This window comes from Myodes glareolus, chromosome 12 (assembly GCF_982192425.1).
Source record: "Myodes glareolus chromosome 12, mMyoGla1.1, whole genome shotgun sequence".
Classification (NCBI taxonomy): domain Eukaryota; kingdom Metazoa; phylum Chordata; class Mammalia; order Rodentia; family Cricetidae; genus Myodes; species Myodes glareolus.
The window spans coordinates 40,488,099-40,510,676 of record NC_142037.1 but is presented as its reverse complement, the minus strand read 5'-3'; the positions used below and the strand labels follow the sequence as shown (position 1 = coordinate 40,510,676).

Below are 22,578 nucleotides of genomic sequence, written 5' to 3'. Positions count from 1 at the left end.
CAAGATAGAGACCTACTCAAACTAGGCCCCTAGTAACCAAACTCTTACTCCTGTGCCCCCCAAATAATAATCAGGCCCTTTGAGTGTTCTCAGGTATGTGACCTCTGCCATTCTCAGCAGTACAGTTCTTTCTGATCTATACTATTGTTCAGTTTTAAAATAAGTTTCCTTGCTACTGTGGCAATCTGTGTGAGCCTTCCTGTCAATCCTGTGAGGAAGAAGTCAAGAGCTTGGAAACCTCTGGACCAGTCCTGACCATAAATAACACTGTCAGAACGAATAGCACAATACAGGGTGGGTTTTTAGATAGTATAACATTCACAACAGAATAGGGTTCGATTTAAGTTTTCTTACCATTAACTTAGAACATAAAAATATTATCCTATATGGTAACCCATAAGAAAATGTAGTTATATCAATAAAAGGACTTTTGCTTTAAAACCATCAGCACCTCCCCCAAATAAATGAAAGACAATGAATGTCATTTAGAAATAGTTCTTGGAAACTATATATTGGTGAGACTGGCCCTTGGGAACTTTCAGTCAAGTGTGTCCTACCTATGGTCTTTGGGCCCCATGTGACTGAGGACAGCCAACACAAAATCCACAAACCCATTTCAACCATGAGAGGTGTCTTGGAAATGCTGTGGGTAACACAACCACATGGTGATTCTTGAGCACACACTTTGAGGATGACAGTCACGATGTCCAAGGTTAGATAGACCTATTGTGATTTGGATGTCAAATGCTCCCTGTGGGCGTATGCCTTTGAACACTTGGTCTCAGCTGGTGGTGCTGTTTGGGATGGTCCTGAGACATTTGGGAGGTGGAGGAAGAGGCAGGGGGCGGACCTGGAGGCTTTACTGTCCAGGGGCAGGCAGTTCCCCTTCAACTCTGCTTCCTGGATTTAGACATATATGACCAGCCAGCATGCTGACGCTACCCCCTTGTCTTCCCCTCCTGTCTTCTCCATCATAAGGGGCTGTATCCCTCTGGAACTCCAAGCCAAAATAAACCCCATTCCCCCGCCCCCAGTTGCTTTTGTTGGGCTATTAACACAGTATTGAAAAAGAAACTCAGGCCATGCCTGCACGTGACACACAGTAGAACAGAGTGCCAATTTCTTCAGCTCTGCAGTTTTCCATACATTATGACATCATGCATTACAACATCTGCCGTCCATCCGTGAGAAGACCCCGACGGGTAAAGGGAATGTGAGTCAGAAACTAAACTCCACCGTGATCACCGCCGATTACTCTCCAGCACGTGGAAACACTGGCGCAGTTACATCAAGAGCCAGTCGTGAAAACTGGAATCCACAGCTGTGGGACTGAAGCTGGGGGCTGGAGGACACACCCACCCTGCCCTTGTCATGACCCTGTTAGACAGAATATGATCTGACGTGTGATGTCTAGGGCTTCCCTGAAGGTACAGCGTAAATTATGTCACACCGATACAGGATCTCTCACGGAGGGATATAAATAAGATTTGGCCTGGTTAGGGTATCAGTAGAGGTGGGAGAATACAGTATTTTATGAGAAACAAGCTTATTTTTATTTAATGAATTTCCTATCTGTGTTATTATTATTATCTAACTAACATCACTAGGTAGCTATTCATTAATCAAGGTTACATCCGGCTCCCAAACATCTCTGAAGTTCTCCACTGAAGAGCTTTCATCGAGATAAACTTTAAAGTTCTTTATTAATGGGACATAATGAAGTAAAAGGGAACCAGTCATAAGCACTCAGCACACGATACTATTCAGACTTGGACAGGTTATTGGCCTCTGGAAGGAAAACAAAGGAGGAGAAGACCTAAGACAGCCTATCACAGGGAGGTCCCCAAGCTGCAGGAAGAGAGCAAATCCAATGAGAACATCCCCTTAAACTGAGGTGATGCGGTTAGAACTCCAGGAAACTAAGGAACCCGGAATTTGCAGTACAGAGTTTTAGACCCAAGAGTATTTGCATGAAGAAGACAGTATGATTGAGAAAGAAAGCCCCAGGGAGCCTCAGAGGGGGTCTTCAAATGTCAGCTGAATTTTGTTCAGGGCCATGTATGTGAGGCTGGGCCAGAACAGCCTGAACAGCCCGCAAGGCTGACATGCGGAACAAAATGATTTGGTTACCATCAGCTGAAGAGGAAAAAATTCAGGATACCCAGGTCAGCAGCTAACATGCTCACTCAGCGTCACGTTACTAAGCAGCACATGCAGCCCAGAGGAGTAAAGCTTAAAAACCATGCCTCAAAAGACTGTGACTGGGTTTAACCTAACTCCACCCCAGAACCAAAGCGACACACGGCTAAAGGAATGGAGAAATACCCAGTATCGAGCAAGGTTAACCTTATAATGTTTGGCACGTGATCAGAAAAATAAGCAACGTGCAAAGAAAAAAGTATGGTTTGCACTGGAGATAAAAGTGAATGAGTAGAAACAGAAGTCAGCACAGTCATAGCCACATGCTCAAGAAGGCAAGCAGAAGATGAGAGGCTGGAAACAGAAAAAAGATTCAACACTTCTGGATGGAGACACTACAATATAAAGATAAATATGTATTTATACATGTATATATATTATATATATACTAAATGGAGTTAATGAAACATGACTGTACACAGAGAGGAAAAAAGACAGATTATCTTAAAGCTATATTGGCCTATATCTTTCAAAATGAAATAAGAAATAAAGGAAATGGGTGGACAGGGAATCTTCAGAGGATTACACGGGCACTCAGGGCTTCCCAAACGGGTAGAAGTGAACAGAGAACAAATTATTAAGGAAATTAAAAGCTAAAAGTTTGATGTAAAGTTAAACCAGTACCATCCAAGAATTCAAGAACCTTAAGATATAAGGAACAACTTTGCACAACACAACATACATAATCAAATTATTTCAAGCTAGTGAGAAAGATATCTTACAAGAGCCCCATGGAAAATCTATCATATCACATACAGAGGAGCAAAGAGGAGGCTCACAAAAGGTTTTCTGCTGTTAACAACACAGACAAGAAGACAGTGAACGTTACTTTCAAAGTAGTAGAAGAAAAATACACTAATATACAATTCTACATTCAGAGAAAATATATTTCAAGAATAAAAAAAACAACTAAGACTGTTTTTGTCAAATAGAAACTTAAACAATTCATGATCAATACACCTGTACTATTAGAAAGATTACAGATATAAAAAAAAGCTCTAAGGTGGAGATTTAAACCTATAGGAAAGGAATTTACTGTTATTGACACAAAATCAGTTGAAGGTAAAAGGACGGGAGAAGATGTGTCAGCCAAGAGGAGGTAGTGGTGACTATATTAATATCAGGAAGAAGTTAAGAATAAAGAACACAACCGGGCACACAGAAGGCTACTCTGTAATAAGATAAAAGTATGATTTATTCAGATGAAACAATAATCTAAAATACTAATGAACCTAACAATAAGTTTTCATAAGAACTCAAACAAAAACCAAAATTGGAAAGAAAAAAAGTATTAGAAAAACAAAAGGCACTTCCTTAGTTACTAAACTTAGAGTATAGCTTTACTGAATTCAATCACTTTCCTGAAATTTTTGTGTTTCCAGAGGAATAACCCATTCACGAAGCTCTCACCTATCCCTGTGGATGGTATTACCTTCTCATGAGCTGCCACACCAACGCCAACGTGAGAGTGTGGTTCCCTTCGTTGAGATCTTGTCCTGCGATGCCAACTAGGGAGAACTTAGCCTGATTCTTCCCCAGCTCCACGGCGTAATTACAGTTCTCAAGCTGTTAGTGAGGCAGAGAGAAAACAACTTAACAACTTACGGGGTCATCTTGGTTATCATAAACCTCAGGAAAATGATAAAAAAATAAAGATACAAAGTCAATAACATCAAACCTGTGTAATCGCAAGTATCAACTGGATTCTGCACTACTATGATCTACATTAACTAAAGAGATTTCCATTCATAAATATAACTCCTCAGTGCCACCAAAAGTACCCAAGTGTGAAACAAGAAGAAATTTACTGTCCTGAGCATTCTCATGAGTATTCACAGCACATAGCGAGCCATCCTCAGTTATCTGTCTGTGATATTTCTAAAATAGCTGGACTTTTGGAGATAAATGGACAGGAAAAAATGTATATTCTCCATCTTACGGACACACGGTGGATAGACGTGGAAGACAGATAGATATTCCAGCGGCCACTCATAGATCATGAAGGACCACAGAAGGCAAGTTGGATGACTCAGAGGGTGAATGAATTTGCTGGGTTCCATCCTCGGAGGAGAGAACTGATTATCCTGAAAGTTGTCCTCTCACATCCATGTGTGTGCGCATGCTGTAGCACATGTGCATATGTGTGTGCACCCCACACACAGGCACACGTGCACATGCGCGTGCACGCGCGCGCGCGCGCGCGCGCACACACACACACACACACACACACACACGCACACACAATAAATAAATACGAAAAGAGTCACAGAGAGGAGGAGTGGTGGGAAGCGGCTGTGTCGACCCTATCCTTACAAAACAATGCTCCCACCATGTTGACAGCAGATAAACCGTACCAGCCAAGCTGTGAGCACAAAGCTCCAATTCTTTAGAAAATTAGAATGCAGATCTTGCTAGGGGGTGGAGAGACCCTGTGGCTTTGCTTTCTCTAACTACCTCAACTGGAGAGTTCCTGATAATGCGCAGCGATGTCCAATATGAATCATAAAGAGCAATCAGCTGCAATGGCAGGTTCATTGTAATGGAAGCATTCACAGGGCCTCTGGTGGCTGCGCTATTATTTAATCCCTGCTGCACACTCGGAAGCTTGGCCACCTGGTAGAGTGTTCACAAAGGGCTTTTGCAGGCTAAGCCACCCCCACCCCCCACCCCCACCCCCCGCCTGTCTCCTGGCCCAGCAGAAAACCCATTGTTTACCTTTTTCATATTGCCCCCCAGCTTGGGGTACGGAGGCTTGTTTACTCTGTTCCAGTCAACAGGGACTTTGATCTTTTCATAGAGCTGGAAGATGACCAGGGCATCTGACAAGTCACTGAACACAAACAAAGACAAAGAATTGTCAGAGACCCAGCATTTTGCTCGGGGACTACTAGGTGTGAGTCACCTAGTTCCGGGAACATTCCCAGGAGCCCAGGAAGCGTGGTAGGAGTAGCTCCACCTCTAAAGACACAGAAACTGAGATTCAGAGACCTAGGTTCACTCTCCCCATGCCCCTTCCATGGACACAAACTGCCTTGAGGCAGGAAAAGAAACATGGCTTTAGCCATAGCACAGGGAATACTTAACTGTGAACTTAACACTCTGTAAACAGAGCCCGCTCCTGAGAAGATGATGGGCGTATGACACACATCAAGTTAGTTGTTTTGCTGAGGTATAATTTTTGTATTAAATTCAGTGATAACTGATCCATGGGTGTGAGCTTCTCAGCGGAGGAGGTCACAGTGCCACTCCTATATCCCACACATCTGAGAAAAAGGCGCACACCACCGTAATACGGGGTGTGGGATCCTGCCCTCCTTCAGAGTCTCTGTGTTACAGATCAGGGATGAGTGCCTCAGCTCCTCCTACCTGTACAAATGGTTGACCCGAGGGTTGACGCCCAAGGAGTTCATCCAGTTCCTGAACGTCCGCTCTTCCCTCGTCTCACCTAGGTGAGTGAAGGCTGGTTAATATATGTACACCCTAGGACAGCTCTTACTTATGATCTAAGTTTATCTACAGTGGATAGGATACAGATGGAAGGTACAGAAAACAGACACTACTAGAGGAGGGCCGATACTCTAATTTTCCCCATTTAATTTCTACTAGCATTTCTATAGCATCTAACAAGATCTGGCATCACCGAGCAGGGTCCCTAGAGTCAGCTGGATGTACAGAGGGAGGAGGCAAATAGATACGTTTGCCCTTGTAGGTGAGTCAGGGGAAAGGACCACATAGTTCAGATTTGGAAGCAGGGAGCTGAAACTTCACTGCCTGGGAATGAGGGGAGAGGAGAGCGTTTGGAAGACAGGAAGGGATGAGAGTAAGAAGGGTGTAACCCTGGGCACAGAGGGAGCAATAGGCAAGCTCTCCGCTCAGAACACTGGGAAGTGAAGTGTCGGGGATCTATGCAGTGTTGCTACAGAGCTAAGACTGTCTAGAGGCTGCAGCCAGGACTGGGAATCTGTGTAGGCAGAGTAGCAGATTTACGCTGATATTTTATACAGCGCCAGTCATTGTGGGTTCTTCTGTTTGATGCTGTAATAAGTTCTCGGGCAAGGCAGAGATATAATGAAAGCTATGCCAGCTGTGCCTGGCAGCGGCGCACAGGATGACTGAAGGGTGATATGCATTTACATTAGACATGCAGAAGGTAGTGGGTTTGGCGTTGGTGTGGGGGGCACGTTTAACTGTTTCATGAGTGGAGGAACTAGCCCCTAAGACAGACTAAGATAACTGGTGTGTGAAACAATGAGTCCAGAAGAACAGAAAGGAAAAATATTTCCTAGAAGGCATTTCAAATAAAGAAGTATTGGTAGCTATTTATGTAATAGATTAAGAGGAATGGGCAGAAAGATATCTTAGCAAAACTCAAGACCATTAGTTTTGGTGACCAAAATAAAAACAAACAAAAAACGAGATTGCCGAACCGAAATGAGACTCACTAGGAGGGAGTAGATTAGACAGGACGTGGGGAAGGCAACGCAGATGAGAAGCGTTCAGTTCTGCCCTGGATGTGCTTTATTGGGGAAAACCCAAACTGTGGTGCCGAAGTGGCAGCTAGGAATGCATGGCTAGTCAGTCTGATGCACAGATTTAAGATTAGGACAAAAACGCCAAGCCGTGGCTTCTCCAAAGCGGCCGCGTTGGCTATGGACGCTACCGTATCGGTAACGAGACTGAAGCACCATGGGAAAGGCCTTAGACAAAAGCAGCCTGGGTTTCCTTGAGTTAATAACATTCATTACATACTAATTTTTACGACAATGCGGAGATTAGCTTATGGTTTTTAAAGGATCAGTAAATATCTCTGGAATCATCAACTGGCAGACGCTGGGCTGACTGAAACGGCCTGCCATTTTATATTAGGGCTTCCCATCTGTAAGATGTGACAGTCAGGATTCTGCTTCAAAAGACTCTTCTGTGTCCTAATGGCCTCATAAAAAACAAAGTAGAAGTGAAAACTTGAGGCGCCACGTCTTAGTGCAAGTTACATATCACTTCAGATGGCCAGTGGTGGCCACTTCTTGCCTTGGGACCTAACCCAGTCCATGAAGTACATACATTATGGTTCTGGAGTTTACAATTTATCTCATTCAATAACTCAATATATTGTCTTCCCTAAAACAGTTAATTCTGATAATGGATGATGCCTGTGTATAATGGCTGTGATAGAATCGTAATTGATTATTGCTGCTTGGCTATAATTGACCTGATTAATCCATCCTCTTTGCTGTACATTGGAGAATTGATGGCCTGCTTTTGTATGTGGTGGGTTCGCATGTGCTTCAGGGCTGGTCTTGAGTTGCCGTTTAGCCAGAGCTGTGAGCATTTCTTTTTTCCCTGAACACCTTAAGCAGCTAACATTGTGGTTACCTTCCAGAGCCCCCCAGTCAATGTCCTGGTTCTCTGGTTTGTGCAAGGCAGGGTATTTGTTAAAGAGGTTGGCAATGAAAGCCAGGTTCAACTTGGGGTTCCCTCGGACGACGTCGGTGGCTGTGACAAACTGCCGGCAGCCCAGCCTCTCCGCCTGCTGCAGCATGCACTCTGCCCTCTGGATGTCATCCTTCTCCTGCAATGAAAAGGATGTCAAGAGGCCGGGTCAGGGATCCATACACATTCGGGAATGCATACCATGAAGAAGTAGGGTCTCATTAATGTGCCAAGTGCGAACACAGGCAGATCCCTACGACATATACCACATGCACGTAAGTCGCGAAGTCACAGGTTCCGTAACTGAGACCAAGGGCCCCTCATCATTTAACAAGTTCAGATGAACCGCCGGTTGCATTTTAAAGGAAACTGCAGGAAAATCTGACATCCTTTACACGGCCCTAAACTATTTTCAGTCACTAAGCTTCCTTTCGGTGTAGCTTTTTGCACAGACTTTATGAGAATTTGCTCTATTGAAAGTTTATTAAGTAATAATTTATGTTTCTGTTTCTAATTCGGAGAAGACATTTACAGTCATAAATGAAGAACTGATGCATACAATTACTTTTCCCACACTGGGTTGGTTAAAACCCAAAGTAAGGGTCAGCCTCCATACCACCATTGGTAAATGGCCCATAATAACTTGGCTTTGGCTGAGGACTGCAGCCCATGCTCAGGCGAGGGAGGACAATTCCCATCACTTGTAATCAGACTCTTAAAGTGAGGCTCAACTGTCTAGACGATGAACCACTCTTTATAAAGTCCATGGCACCACCCCCTTTCACAAAGCAAAGCCTCACATCAGAATTATCCCTTAGGCTGCTGCTTCAGTAGGTGACAAGCTCATCTCATGACCATCAGTCCTTGTTTGCAATCACTTTAGTGCCCTCTCCTTCAGAGATCCAGTACTAACTCATTGGCTTTAGTCCCAGTGATGTTAGAGGAGGCATGTTAACAGACAAGGCAATGTGTGAGAATCAGAATTCTAGGTAGAACCAAAGGGCGTGAGCTACGGGCCAGTGGTGGAGAGCTTGCTTATGCGTGTGAACCCCAGAGCTCTCTCCCAAGCACTGTGGAACACAAACGAAAACAAAACCACAAAACCCACTGACAACAACAAAATCCCTTGAAGAACTGTCTTTTGATTGGCATCTGTCCCGATCAGCTTTCTTTGTTAGTTCGACTCAAGCTAATGTCACTTGAGAAGAGGAACCTCAACTGAGAAAACGCCACCATCGGATTACCCTGTAGGCAAGTCTGCAGAGCATTTTCTAGCTTTGATTGATACTTTCCCTAGCAGGGGAGCCCAGTCACCACAGAACGTGCCACCCCTGGGCAGGAGGTTCTGATAGCTTATATAAGAAGGCAGGCTGAGCAAGGCAATAAGCAGCATTCCTCCATGCCTTCTGCTTCAGTTCCTACCCTGACTTTCCTCTATGATGACTGTGACCGGGAAGTGTGAGCCAAATAAACCCTTTCCTCCCCGAGTTTCTTCTTCTCAGAGTGTTCTATCACACCAACAGGAACCTAAGACAGCATATATTGCCATGGCCCACAAATTAATGGTTATTATTAATCGATTGAGAATAAAAACACAAAATAAAAAGAACACTTTACTATTTAGACCCAGGTTGGTGGTGCTGTGCCTTTGGAACGATGGGTATATATGACATTCTGTGTGGCACACGGCACTGCATTAGTAACTATTTTTACCCTGGCGTTTCATGCCCCGGTTCAGTTTTCCATAAGTATTATCAAAAATTACTAACAGTGTTCAATAGTTTAACAGGCACTTAAGCAGAGCAGGGGCCTAGGTGACCCAGAGGAACAGTCAACACCGAGAGCATGGTGTCCTTTGAAGACATTGGCACAGCCTTACCCTCAGCCCTGACATGTCAATCACAACAGCGGGGATTCCTTCTTCATCTCCTTTGGGAGCCACTTGCTCAAGCAGGTGGTAATAAGCTTTCGAGTCCTGAGAAAAGGTTAAGAAATTACAATGTAAAAAAGTGAAGTTACTTGCACACTTAACACAACAATCATCTCCTAAAAACAAACATCGTATTTCTTATCCCTGTCATTCAGGAATGTAGCAATTAACTGGCCTAGAAATATTAACTCGCTAGAATGTCCACGCTGTCCAGTTGCATATTATATTTTTTTATCTTTAAAGGAGTCTAGCAATAAAGAAAATACAGGGCCAACATAAAAGGCAACACAAAGGTTCTGTTGTCCTCAGCGGGGAGAAACAGCTTATTTACATGAATTAATTATATACAGGAAAATATGTATATACCTTTATACTGTTGTAGAAGTCAGTCAGCTAAGGGTTAATTTAAAAAAAGCGACAGAGAAAAAGGAAGCAGAAGTTTAAAGCAGATTTTAAAATACATTCAAATGAACAATCAGCAAAAGAGAAAATTCGAAGACAGACGATTAACACAGTAGCAAGCTGTCTTGTGTTGTTGTTTTTTCAAATTATAATTTATTTACATGTGTATGTGGAGGGGAACATACATGCAGAAGTCAGCTTCTGGTCTGTTCTCTGCTCCCACCGTGTGGGTCCTGAGGACTCTACTCTGGTCCTCTGCCTTAACAGATATGTTTATCTATTGAGCCATTCTGATTGATATTTGTTGTGGGAGTAACTTCCGCTGCCTCAACCAATAGTCGCTGAAATACGAGCCCACAGTGCAGCGGGGAGCGACTTCCGTCAGCCAATAGCTGCTGAAATACCAGCCCACTGGGGCGTGGTATATTTCTCTTTTAAAAAGAGAAGCAGATCCGGATCAGGCCCTCTTGGTTCCGGCTCCTGCTCCCGGCTCCTGCTCCAGCGACTAGGCTCCCTTCCTGACGGTTTATGGTGTATGTAAGTTTTACCCCCAAAATAAATAACCCCTTAAAACATAACTGGTGTGGGATTGATTCGCTGATAGATATTTTATTTTATTTTATTTTATGAGACAGAGTTTCATCATGCATTTTGAGCTGGCTGGCCTTGAACTTGTGGTTCTTCTCCTGCAGCTTCCTAAGTGTTGGGGCTGCAGGCAATAGTTTCCGAGTAGAAGGAGAGATATCTCCAGGGTAAGAGCGTCTCATGTCTCTCTATAAGCTAGAAACTACAGGTAATCTGGGTTATAAGGAATTGGGCTAGGCATGAATTCTTAATATGATTATTGACAAATAGAATTTTCAGGGTCATGATCTTAAAAATACAGATTTATGCTCAGTCAATGGAAGCATATAGGATTTCACTTCATCTGTTCAGATAGTTTAAAAGCCTTTTAATTTAGCTCAAATAATGAAAACCTCAGACACATGTATTAAAGCAGCTCCCCTACACACACACAGGCACACAAGCCCTTTGTAAATGCCCTATTGACCTTCCCAAAATCCAAAATGGTTAGTTAAGAACATAGCCTTTGGGTGAGAGTAAATCAGGCCCATTTATGACTGAGATCATAACTTAGGGTACATAGTTCTCCAACATAACAGGGAAGAACTGTTAAGCACAGATAGGAAGTGTTTTCTGGCTCCTGTGAGCCCCACTTTGGCTAGTGCTGCCTGAAGATGGCTCACCAGTGTGCCTAGCTGAGTGCCTGAGGGGCGGGGGAGGGGCTGCTCAGCCACACGCTTTGCTTCACTCTGATTGGCCCTGTGCCTAACAAATGCCGAGTTCTGAACATGCCAGGTCAGCCCACGTGGTACAGCAGTCAGAAGATGCTCTTACTCAATTATAAGCCTGGAGGACTCTTGGCAGGTCATGTGACCTTTCCTCTGGCTCTTCACGTTTGAGAGAGTGGACAGAGGAATCTTTCCTGGTGGCCGATGTCTCTCCGTTGTTCTGGGGACTCCTCTCTAATGCTCCTTAGCTGTTCCTTAGGTGCTTGTCACCCTAGTCCATCTGTCACCAGTTACAGCTATTTCCTCTCACCTTAGTAAAGAATTTTTCATAAATTTGAAGACCACATGTGGGCCTTCCTGGCCATTCTTTTATGGATCTCTTATTTCTTTGTTTCCATATTTGTGAAAATCTTCCCTTAAGTCTTGTGGTAAGGATTCAGTGAGTTGATCACAAAAGCACAAGCGGCAAACACTGTGCTTGCTTACGATTACTATTTACTATTATTACTTATTAGTATTATTAGTAATCAGAAAGACATCTTCACTTAACTCTGTGAAAGGAACCCCTCTAAGATGGCACCATTTATAAAGTGAGAGACATCAAATCTTACACACACTTTCTTTTCTATGATTTATTTATATGCATGTGTTCAGACATGTGCACGCATATGTATCTGCACGGGGGAATGCTCATGTGTGTACAGGTGTGCAGGTTCCCCTGCCTGTTCATACACAGAGGTCAAAAGTGGGCATTGGCTTTCTTGTGGCTGGAGTTACAAAGGTTTACAGGAAGACAGGCTTGTCACGTGACTGCTGGATCTACACGCTGGTCCTCACGATGAGAGCCATCTCTCCAGCCCCTATGCATACCCTCTTCACCTTAAAGTAGTATTGCCCTTGCACTGCTGTGCGTTCCTGATGATCTCCTTCCTGCCACTGAAACTCACAGTGAGACAAGGGCTCAGGGCAGATGTGTGTGTGACCCAGAACTAGAGCTGCAGATGTGGCCCTGGGAGATGGTGAGTGGCTGCAAACAGAACCACACTAAACCCAGGCCGCTAAGACACAAGGCCCAGCATCTGTCCTTTCGCCAGGGAACTCCACACCTCCCCTCCATTGCAGTAGGCGCGTTCAGCAGAGTGCCCCTACCTTGAGGTCAGTGCTGAAGTTGGCGATTTTGGTGCAACCTGCGTTCTCCAGGTGGTAGTTCGCCCACCGCAGCAGCAGGTCTTCGGGAGACAGCTTCATCAGGTCCTCCAGGTTCTCTCCTTCTCTCAGAAGGGCGATCAGAGCTGGACACACACACATCATAATAATAATAATGAAATGACACAAAATAAACACAGGGATGTTTGGGGGCATTTGTTGTGCCTGACATGGAACCCTGTTGGAAGAGCAAAGAGCAGCATTGTCCCTTTGGGTGCAATGTCTTATATAGTTCTTCCCTTGAAGGAAACAACTCACTTATACTTCCTAAAAGGGGTGCATTAATGCAAGCTAACTTGTTATCCCCATGTTTCAGTTAGGAAAGATAAGGACCAAGGAATCTCAAGCCGTTGCCTATGAGCACCAGTTATAGCACAGAGGTAACCTAAGTGACTTGCTAGGAGTGCTCTGTTGGGTCTATCGGACCACACTTCCTGTCACAATGACACTTCTGCTTTTAAGAGGTCGATTTCGCAGTCGTGACAATGTTCTCTTTGCTATTCCCATTGGCGTTTTATAGTCCAGATGCTTACCTGTATAACTATAGCAACACAACAATGCAACCAACTTTCCTCTGCGTTTCCCCAGAAGAATAAATATTTTCTGCCTGGTTGTGTTTAAATTTAGCTGATTTGATTTTGCAAATCAATATTCTTTCTCTTGAGTTCTAAGATTCCTATTTGCTATTTTTTTTTTTTTGCTTTTTAAACATAATGCTTAGTATTTGGGTTTTAAAGTGATATCTCAACATCTTTACTGCTTGTTCTAATTGGATTTAAAATATATGCATAGTTGGGGCTGAAGAGATGGCTCAGCAGTTAAGAACCTGGCTGCTCTTTCACGGGATCCAGGTTCAATTCCCAGCACCCACATGATGACTCACAACCATCTATAACTTCAGTCCCAGGGGACCCAACACCCTCTTCTGGTCTCCAGAGGCACCAGGCATGCATGTAGTATACATACATACACAATACTGACATGCTTAAAGGTAATTAATTAATTAATTTGAAAAATTAAGTATGTATAACTGCAGATTATAAATTAGCTACAGATTTCAGAATGGTGGAAACAGTACCCGAAATTTTTGAAAGGTAGCTTGAGTTTTGTGTGGTCAAGGTCCACGCCTGTCAACTCAACTGGGTTATCATTGCTTATGTACCTTGTTCAAAATTTCCCCCTGTCCTTTCTTTTTCCCCAGAACTGGGGGTTGAACCTATGGCCCTGAGCAAATAACCAGGGTCTCATTTAGTTGCCCAGGTTGGCCTTGAATTCACTCTAAAAATCTAGGCAGGAGTTAAGCTTGTAATCTTCCTGCCTCTGCCTCGCAAGTAGCTGGGACTGTAGGTCAGGGCCATCAGGCCTGGCTTTAGTTCAGAATTTCAAAGCTCTGACGTGGTTTTCTGAAGATGTATTGCATGTATTTAAGGTACATAATATGGTGTTTTCACATATTAATCACACTAGATACAGCGATGTGATTATTCTAATCAGGCGAACGAGTCAATTTACATAGCTACTTGGTTCTCTCTGGGCGACGGTAACAGTATCAAAAGCCTCTTTTGGTAAATTAGCAGCATGTGCTACAGTATGACTGTCTTAGCCCTCCTGTTTACCTGAGGTCTCTAGACTCATCCACCCTGTATAAATACAACCTTCAGCTTCCTTGGTAGGCAATGAGAAATAGACCAATCTCTCCCAATCTGGTGCATTTTCTAAAGTATTTGAATGTGATTAGTCTTTACAAAATATGTATCAAAACTCATCCTGTTTACTGTGAAGCCCTGTAGACCATTTGAGCGGTAAAGCAGCCTCTGAGGTGAGGGTTCCAGTCAGGCCAAGCTATATATTCTAAACAAAGTGCTATTGACAGTCTGAGGTCTCTAAAAGTCTTTGCACTGACATTTTAAAAGCCTGGTTTGCATGGATAGAGAGAGTCTGTTACTTTAATTCCGTGGACTCAATATTACTGAGTGGCTTTCTCAGGTGGAGAATGCCTGATATCTTTGCCCAAACACCAACACAGGCAGTGTTAGAAAGCCATGCCAGGAGATCTTAGCACGTGAGACTTTATCTTACCTTCATTTCTGCTGAGTTCGATGTCAGCAAACAACCCAATCTTAATGACTTGCCACAAAAGTCCCAGGACCAAATAAGGTTTCCCCTCCTTCAGGTCCTCGGCTCCTATATTAACCACATGGCACCCAATGGCTGAGGCAGAGTTCAGGGCCAAGTTCAAGTTTTCCTGGAGAAGAAAAAATATGCAAGCTTGGTTCCTTCACTTTGACAATGCCCAGAGATTATTGATTATCAACAGCTAGTGTTGTCCTTCTGGAATGTTCTCAGACCCAGAGGCAAGGTCTCCACTAGTTTTAACACTGAGAAGAAGCAGTGGAATGATAATAAGGAAGGACCTAATGGCCCACACACTGAGCTTGTACCGGGGCCTACTCAATCAAACCAGTACCCAGTGTGGAGGACCCATTTTGGCATGAGATTAATGAGTCCTAAGCTGGTCTGTTTTGCACTTTGATGAAGCCTATACATTCAGAGCCTCCATTAACTGGAGAAAGTCATTGTCCTATCACTGCCGATGGCTAAGAAGATAATTGTTGATGTAAATTAGGGTCATAAAAAAGAATAACAGAATGGTCTTTTGACTTGCAAATTTATTGTGGGGAAAGAAAATGATATAAATCAAATTCCTGGAAAAGACTGGCGGGTTTATTCTTTGTTTGCTTTCTTCAAAAAACAAGTTACTGAGTATCCATGACAACTAACAATCTTGCATATGCACCCATGTATGCAGGTTCCAGGCTGCTATACCAACCAGGCATGCATCTACGGTAACTCATATACAGCTGGGAGAGTCGGGGTGTTCCATCTCTCATGTTCTGTTTCTGGACCCATGAAGGAAGAGGTCAGTGTCAGAGAGTAGAAAGGCTTTTGTGATGTGTATGACAAATTAAGAAGAAACTCCCCCAGAAGTCCTTCCCAACCATTCCGAACAGTGGATAAAGACAATTCCTACTATAGCCAAGATTATGAATAAGTCTAACATTAAGTGCATTCTCATATGCTCAACTCTTGTTACTAACTTGGTTAGACTTTTTAAAAGTACACAGGACTGCTTAAGTCCAAACAGGAAATAACCTGTTATTCATGATTGAAGGTATCAGACATGGTTCCTGAGCTAGAGAATTACGACAGTGCTAAAATACTGGAATACAGGAAAGAAACCCAGTTTATCTTCCGCTGGTGACTAGTTTGGCTAATCAACAAGCAGAGGGGTGGAAGCAGGTTCTATTTATTCCACTCTTGGCTGTGTCCCAGCACCGTGAAGTCCTCCAGAGCATAGCCCCGTTTTTCCATCCCTTCCCAGGTCAGAAAGGCTTGTCTTCTCCGCTAATGCGGTCTATTCGGCATCTATTCAAAGGCTTGAGTTACAATTACAGTCATCATGAAGCGTACTCTCAGGCGACCTAAACAATCCCAGCTGCTAACACACGCCAGCCTCCTTCCTTGACTGCTCCACCAATAAACACAAGTCAGAAATGCAATGTGTCCTTCTACCCACTGGCTGTAAGAACCATCAGCCAAGGTCTATGCGCGGGGGGGGGGGGGGGGGGGGGGGCGGGGGGAGTGGGGGGGGGGGCCTGAGCGCTTGCATAAAGCTGGCTCAGCAGTGGTATCGCATGGGCGCCCACGCCAAGCCGGCGCCCACGCCAAGCCGGCACCCCGTGTTGGCGTAGCAGCAGAGAGACAAACCTGAATGGTGAAAGGTGTGAGCTTCTTTTTGTTGATTGTTCTCTCATCGATCGTGTCTGGCACGGACAGGTTGATCATTTTACTGCAAGAGAAACAGTGGAATTAAAGAAGGTAGCCCTCTGAGTAGCCGAGTCTGGTGGGGGTTGAGCAGGACCTTAGCTGGACATGTCAGCAACAGCTATTGGCCGAGAGCATGCTGCGCCGTTGTGGTTGGATCTGGACTCTGTGGGGACCGCTTGGCTCACTCACCTAAGCTATTAGAGTGGCTGGTTCCCAGAGAACAGTGGCTCCCCACCTTCCGGGTGCTGCGACCCTTCAATACAGCTCCTCATGTTGTGCTGACTTCAACCACTAAATTATTTTCATGGCTTCTTCATAACTGTACTTTCGCTACTGTTATGAACCGTAACGTAAATATCTGATATGCAACCCCCAAAGGAGTCGTGACCCACAGGTTGAGAACCGCTGCCTCAGACCATCATTGAATTCTAGGTGGGTAGTTAAAGCAAACCCCCCGTGAGTTTCTTAGCCTTGTAAATTGTCCCCACTATGCAAAAGACTGCTGATCTACTTCTGGGTTTACATTATGCAAATATTTCTATTGATACCTGATCAATACAGTTAACTAAACAAGCAGTGGTTTGGCCTATCATTCTGTAGTCATTTGATCAATGTGTGATTAAGTTTCCTCACTTAAGTATCCAATACATTGATCAGAAATCTAAGCAAGTGGCGGTTGTTTCTGAAAAACTGATTTTGCTCAAGTTATTGCTTAATCTTCAACAGGGCAGAGAAAATAAATGATGTTAGTGACTTCGGTTTTATTTAAAGAAAGGACACGAAAATTCAATCCCCAAACGGAAGTCAGACTTCATGGTGTAGGCCTGTAATCTCAGCTACTCGGGAGGCTATTTTTTATAGTTACTTTTAAACATATATTTTTATAACTTTGTCATGTGTGTACACATGCTCATGGATCTCTCTGTGCACACTCATGTATTTAAAATAAACTTCCGCTGCTCTGTTTCCTTCCCCAGTCCATCCGGGGCAGGCCATGCTCAGGGGAAGTGGCACACACCCACAAAGCCACTGCTCTGGCCTGACATCACTGTGTCTTGGCTTACGTACAAGCTCATCTTGATACGTGGTGTCCCTCCTCTCCAAGGAGACTGCACTACAAGTCGCTTCTGAAGTTAGTTAGCTCCCCTGTACCCCTGTCTAATACAGTCCATAAAAGTGCCCCATACATGCAAGAATCAAAAAACAAATGGTCAACAGTAAAAACACTCACTGCTGATAGGTCAATAAAGGGGGGGAGGTTGGAAATTAAGAAGGAAGGAACTTTCATTTACCAAAGGACTATGCCGTCCCCTACAGCGTTGAAGAGATCATTGGTGTTGGGGTTCATGGGGATGACATGCCGGCAGTCGGGGTCATTCTCCAGGGCTTTGTTTATCCAGTTGACGAAGGCATACTTTTCTTCCTCTGCAGATAAAGAGCTGAAGTGACTGAGATGCCATGTGCAAGCCAGACGAAGGCACTGCACACATGCACCTCACATTCTCGTGCCCAAGAGTAATGCTGCAAGGCTCCCCAGGCCACCCGCCTACCATCTTGGATTTACTAGTTTTAAAAATCAGAGCTCCCTTAAGAAACAGGCACTCAATCGGGTAATAAAGATATAATTAAAGATTCAGAGCAAATTTAAAAATGCACATTATATTTGGATAATTATAAATAATAAAGTACTTTGTGTGGGTGTAATTTAAATATAATGTGGTTTGATATTTATAGGGTAAAACTCAAGATCCTGCCTGTGTAACAGTGACTGTGACAGCTGCACATATGAACACACGGTAATTGTGACAGCTGCACATATGAACACACGGTGATTGTGACAGCTGCACATATGAACACACGGTGATTGTGACAGCTGCACATATGAACACACAGTGATTGTGACAGTTGCACAGATGAACACACAGTGATTGTGACAATTGCACATATGAATACACGGTGATTGTGACAGTTGCACAGATGAACACACGGTGATTGTGACAGCATGTATAAGACCTGAGCAAGCTGCAGCCAGACAAGAGCCCAGCATGGTGTGTGGGCGGATGTGGGCATGAAATCCCACCATTGTCCAAGGAGAGGGGAGAGTCCACTTTCTATAATGATGTGACAACCACACACCAGGGCAGGGCCCACTCCCAAGACTAACTGGGCAACACAAACTGGACTCAATGGAGAAAGAAAAAGGGAAGAAATCTCAATACAGAGTGGGAAAGAGTGGGACAGTAGAGAGGGTGGTTATGGGAGGAGTTGGGAAGGGGTGTGCATATTCAAAATACATCCTATAACATTCCCAAAGAATTAATAGTATATTTTGGCTTAAAAAAAGCCAAACCTTTTCTCATCAAATGCAAGAAATGCTTGTCTATAAACTTATCTTTAACACTGAATCATCTCTTAGAAAACTAAAGTTTGGGAAATACTGAGTGACAACACCATTTGGAATCTTAGATACTTCCATTAAGGCTGCTTTGTATCAGCATTTGGAATAAACAGAAAACTTCTCTTCCCAATCAATATTTTGTGACCACTCAGCAGGCGTTGAGAACAATCATTATTCTGAAGACAGCGACTCGAAGGGCCAATTTTGTCCAGGAGATGCTTAAAGAAATTTTGAGCAGTTTTAAAAGCCTACTTGAAATGCAAATGAGATCACTCAGGACCAGAAGGTCCCTGGAGCTCAAGGGCTCCTGCCTCCTGTGCCTGGGCACTGATCCACTCCCACAGGGGGAAACAGGTTTCCATCCACATAGGTGGGCTTGCTTCTTTACTTTTAACCCTTTGGCTTGTATATCAAATTTTAATTCTGTAACCCCAGAACCCTCTAATCCTGTACTCTGGCAACTCTCGCCTGCCCCTCTGCACCTACCCAGCAGCACAGCTTACCTGAGTAGGAATGCTGGGTGCCAACGCTGGACTGCTCGGAGGTGCCGCCAATTGCGCAGATCCCTTCCTTTTTGTTGATAGCTTTCCGGAAGGTCTTGGCAACCTCGGTGCTTTTCAGGCCATGGAAGACCTATAAAAATGCAATATTTTTGCCTCATTTGGTTTTAATTAAAAAAAAAACTGGGTCTTGTTATGCAGTTTAGGCTGGCCAGGCTAGCCTTGAACTCGAAGCAAATCCTTCTGCCTTAGGCTCCCAAGTGCAGGGATTACAGAGGTGGGCCACCACACCCAGCTAGATCAAGGCATTTCTAGTGACCCAAGCTACAGTCAAGAAAACCGCAAAGGTAAGACTGTAATGATGAACCAGGGATAGTTTCTCTGGATATTTGTTGTTGCTGCGTTCAAGCTCCAAATGCATCACCTTGAGTTCAGAATCATGCTCACCTTGATAAACTCATCAAAGCTGATCTTTCCGTCTTGGTCTAGGTCACCCGTGGCCATCAGGTTTTCTGTGATCTCTCTCACGCGATACCCAGGCAGAGGCAGGCAGGCAGCCTTGAACAGGTCATTCAGCTCATTGCAGCTGATGTATCCGTTGCCATCCGTGTCTGTAACGAGACAGTGAAGCTTCAGGGTGACTCCGGCCCAGTCTTTAGAAAGGGCAGAGAATACTAAATGACAGGAGGGGCTGCAGGGAGATGATCTGTCCTGGGTTTCAGCCTGACCCAGATAGAGGCAAAACTCTGCCAGGTTGGCCCATTGCTATTGGAGCCGGACGATCACATCACTTCCAAAATCCATGGTAAAAGACTCGTAATGTCAAAGCCGAGGTTTCAGTAGCACAGTATCTAGGAACTCATGCGTGCATGCATGCACATACATAAAATAGCATGTCTGCAAGTTCATGTATGTGTGTGCATGCACACATACGTGTGGAGGTCAGAGTGCAACCGTGGGTGCTGTTCCTCAGGAGCCATCTTTTTTTCAAGGCAGAGTTCTCCCACTGTAGCTGGAACTCGCCAATTGACCAGAGAAGCTGGCCAGTGAGCCCCAGAGATTCGCCTGTCTCTGCCTTCCCAGGGCTGGGATTACAAGCACCTGCCACCGCGCCCAGCATTTCATGTGGGAGCTGGGGACCGAACTCAGGTCCTCACGCTTGAGTGACCAACACTTTACTGACTGAGCCATCTCTCTAGCCCCTTCTACGATTGTTATGATTTTTTACAGAAACTAAAACGCAAACCACAAACTTAGGATAAGGAGTAAAACAAATACTAAAAAAACAAACAAACAAAAATTGGAACCCAAATGAAAGCAGGAAAGATAAAAACAGTGAGGCATAGGGAACCCTGCAGGAAAGGCAAGAGTCCAGCACCCCTCCCCCCATTTTAACTAGGAAAGAAGGGTTTTTCCTCAAGCACATCTTTCAGAAATCAACTCTCCTGGGTCATCAGCCTTCCCAGTGCTTCCCTTTAATACAGTTCCTCATGCTGTGGCAACCTTCAACTATAAAATTATTTTTGTTGCTACTTCATAACAGTAATTTTGCTATTATTTGCTATTATTAAGTATAATATTATATTTGCTATTATTACGTATAATAATCCTTTTCCGATGTCTTAGATCACAGCTGTGAAAGGGTCATTCGACCCCCAAGGGCGGTAGCCCACAGGTTGAGGACCTCTGCTTTAAGCGGTCCCTGAGGCGGTTCAGTAGAGAGCGGCACACGGCGGCTCCAGGCCCACTCACCGACTTTGGCAAAGGCCTCTCTGAGTTCCATCATCTCTTCATCAGACACTGATCCTCTGGCCATTCTGACTGCTTAGGTGACAGACCTAGGGGAAAGAGAACACAGGGGTGAGCGCTGTGCATCTTCATCCTTACAGCAGCACCTTCAGAACAAATTCCGTTTATTAGAGGAAGACGCGATCCTCCCCGTCCTCCGTGACTTGTAGCCATCATTCAAACTGTCCCAGCCTCCCACGTGCGGTCGTCAAAGACAGCTGTCTACAATTCCCCCCCCCCCCCCCCCCCGCACGGAGATGGCTTATTTCCACCTCTTTTACTTGGAAGTGTTCATTCTTGGGATACTCATCCTTCGCCGAATCCTCCTGTTTTCATAAGGAAGCCAATGAAGAAGAGCTATATAATACCAGCCCCTCATGAGCTCCTCGCAACAGGGTTCTCCCCCGCAGTCGCCGGAGGGAGCCACTGCGGACCTTCTGGCCCATTTGAACTCTGGGCCAACATTACAGGGAACACAGAAACAGTTGGTAAGGTTACTATATTTAGGTGTAATTTATCTCATAGAGATATACAATTAAAACATTTAACTTTTACCTAAGTGTCTTTGCAAACGTCATCACGTTCTTAATGCTTGACCAAGCCAATAGATACACTTGATAAATTCAAAGAGTTCTATGTGCACGTTTGACCATACATAGTCAAGGAAGGAGAAAGGAGGTGGCTTTCTAAAAATTCAAATATGAAAATCTGAAGCACATTCTGAGGTTTTCTCAGAAAAGCTTGCTGAGCAACCTGCTAGTCCTGTGCATCACTGCCGCCCTCTAGTGGGCAGAAAGAGAAGGCCCTGGCTAACCCAGGAATTAAAGACCTCAGTTGTGGGGGAGGGTCATGGAAGTCAGCTGGGTTTCCTGTTGGGGAGGGTTGTGATGGTGTGAGAAGACAGCAGATGAGATGTTTCTAACTCATTTCATTTTGACTATCGTAACAAAATTATCTATTTTAAAATATCTTAAATGTGTGGGAAGGATACTTTAAAATGACTTCCTTTTATCTTTTTAAATATTTTCATATCACTTTATAGTGCCGTACTTGTTCTCGGTGACAACTGACATCCACGCAAAGAAGCAAATGTTTTAACACTAAAACCTCCAGGTCAAACTGCATCACACTCAGCTTTGAAAATTCAGCATCCGTTATCTACAAACATGAGTGGAACTTTCCAGCCACGTGCCGTGACAGTGGCTTCAAACTTTCGTTACCCCAGGTAACCTTTTGTTAACAGAATTCTTACATGTAAATGAAAATAAACAAATATCCAAGACCATAAAAAGTAAACAAAAATAACAATGCTGAGAATGTCGTCTGAGATTAGACTGTGCTCTGATCTCCTTGTCACCGTGTGCGTCTTTGGAACATACTGGAGATCTGGCTGCCATCTCCCCTCCAGTCCCTCTCCGTCTCCATCCCTCCTCTCGCAATCTCCTTTTTCGAAACTCATTTGAACGAAGTTACAAAGGTTTCTCCAAGTCAAAGGAGAGTAAACACAGACACAGCAAGAGGGCACACGGACGGACGGACGACGTACCGCACCGACTACACGCAGGACGCAGCAAGGAGCTTCAGCACCTGGTGGATGTCTAAAAC

The 22,578-nt window shown here is 44.3% G+C and overlaps 1 protein-coding gene across 1 annotated transcript in view; it reads right to left on the bottom strand.

Moving 5' to 3' along the window:
- Lcp1 (lymphocyte cytosolic protein 1) overlaps positions 1-22,578 on the bottom strand; it is a 51,592-nt gene that overhangs the window by 9,712 nt on the left and 19,302 nt on the right. The window contains exons 3-14 of the mRNA XM_048421702.3: positions 20,938-21,023; positions 19,633-19,796; positions 19,189-19,318; positions 17,580-17,712; positions 16,228-16,309; positions 14,539-14,704; positions 12,403-12,545; positions 9,509-9,604; positions 7,573-7,768; positions 5,566-5,644; positions 4,915-5,029; positions 3,632-3,765 (exon numbers count right to left, since the gene is read on the bottom strand). Coding sequence (XP_048277659.3) covers positions 3,632-3,765; positions 4,915-5,029; positions 5,566-5,644; positions 7,573-7,768; positions 9,509-9,604; positions 12,403-12,545; positions 14,539-14,704; positions 16,228-16,309; positions 17,580-17,712; positions 19,189-19,318; positions 19,633-19,796; positions 20,938-21,001 — 1,502 coding nt within the window. The 5' untranslated portion in view covers positions 21,002-21,023. The remainder of the gene's footprint in view (positions 1-3,631; positions 3,766-4,914; positions 5,030-5,565; positions 5,645-7,572; positions 7,769-9,508; positions 9,605-12,402; positions 12,546-14,538; positions 14,705-16,227; positions 16,310-17,579; positions 17,713-19,188; positions 19,319-19,632; positions 19,797-20,937; positions 21,024-22,578) is intronic.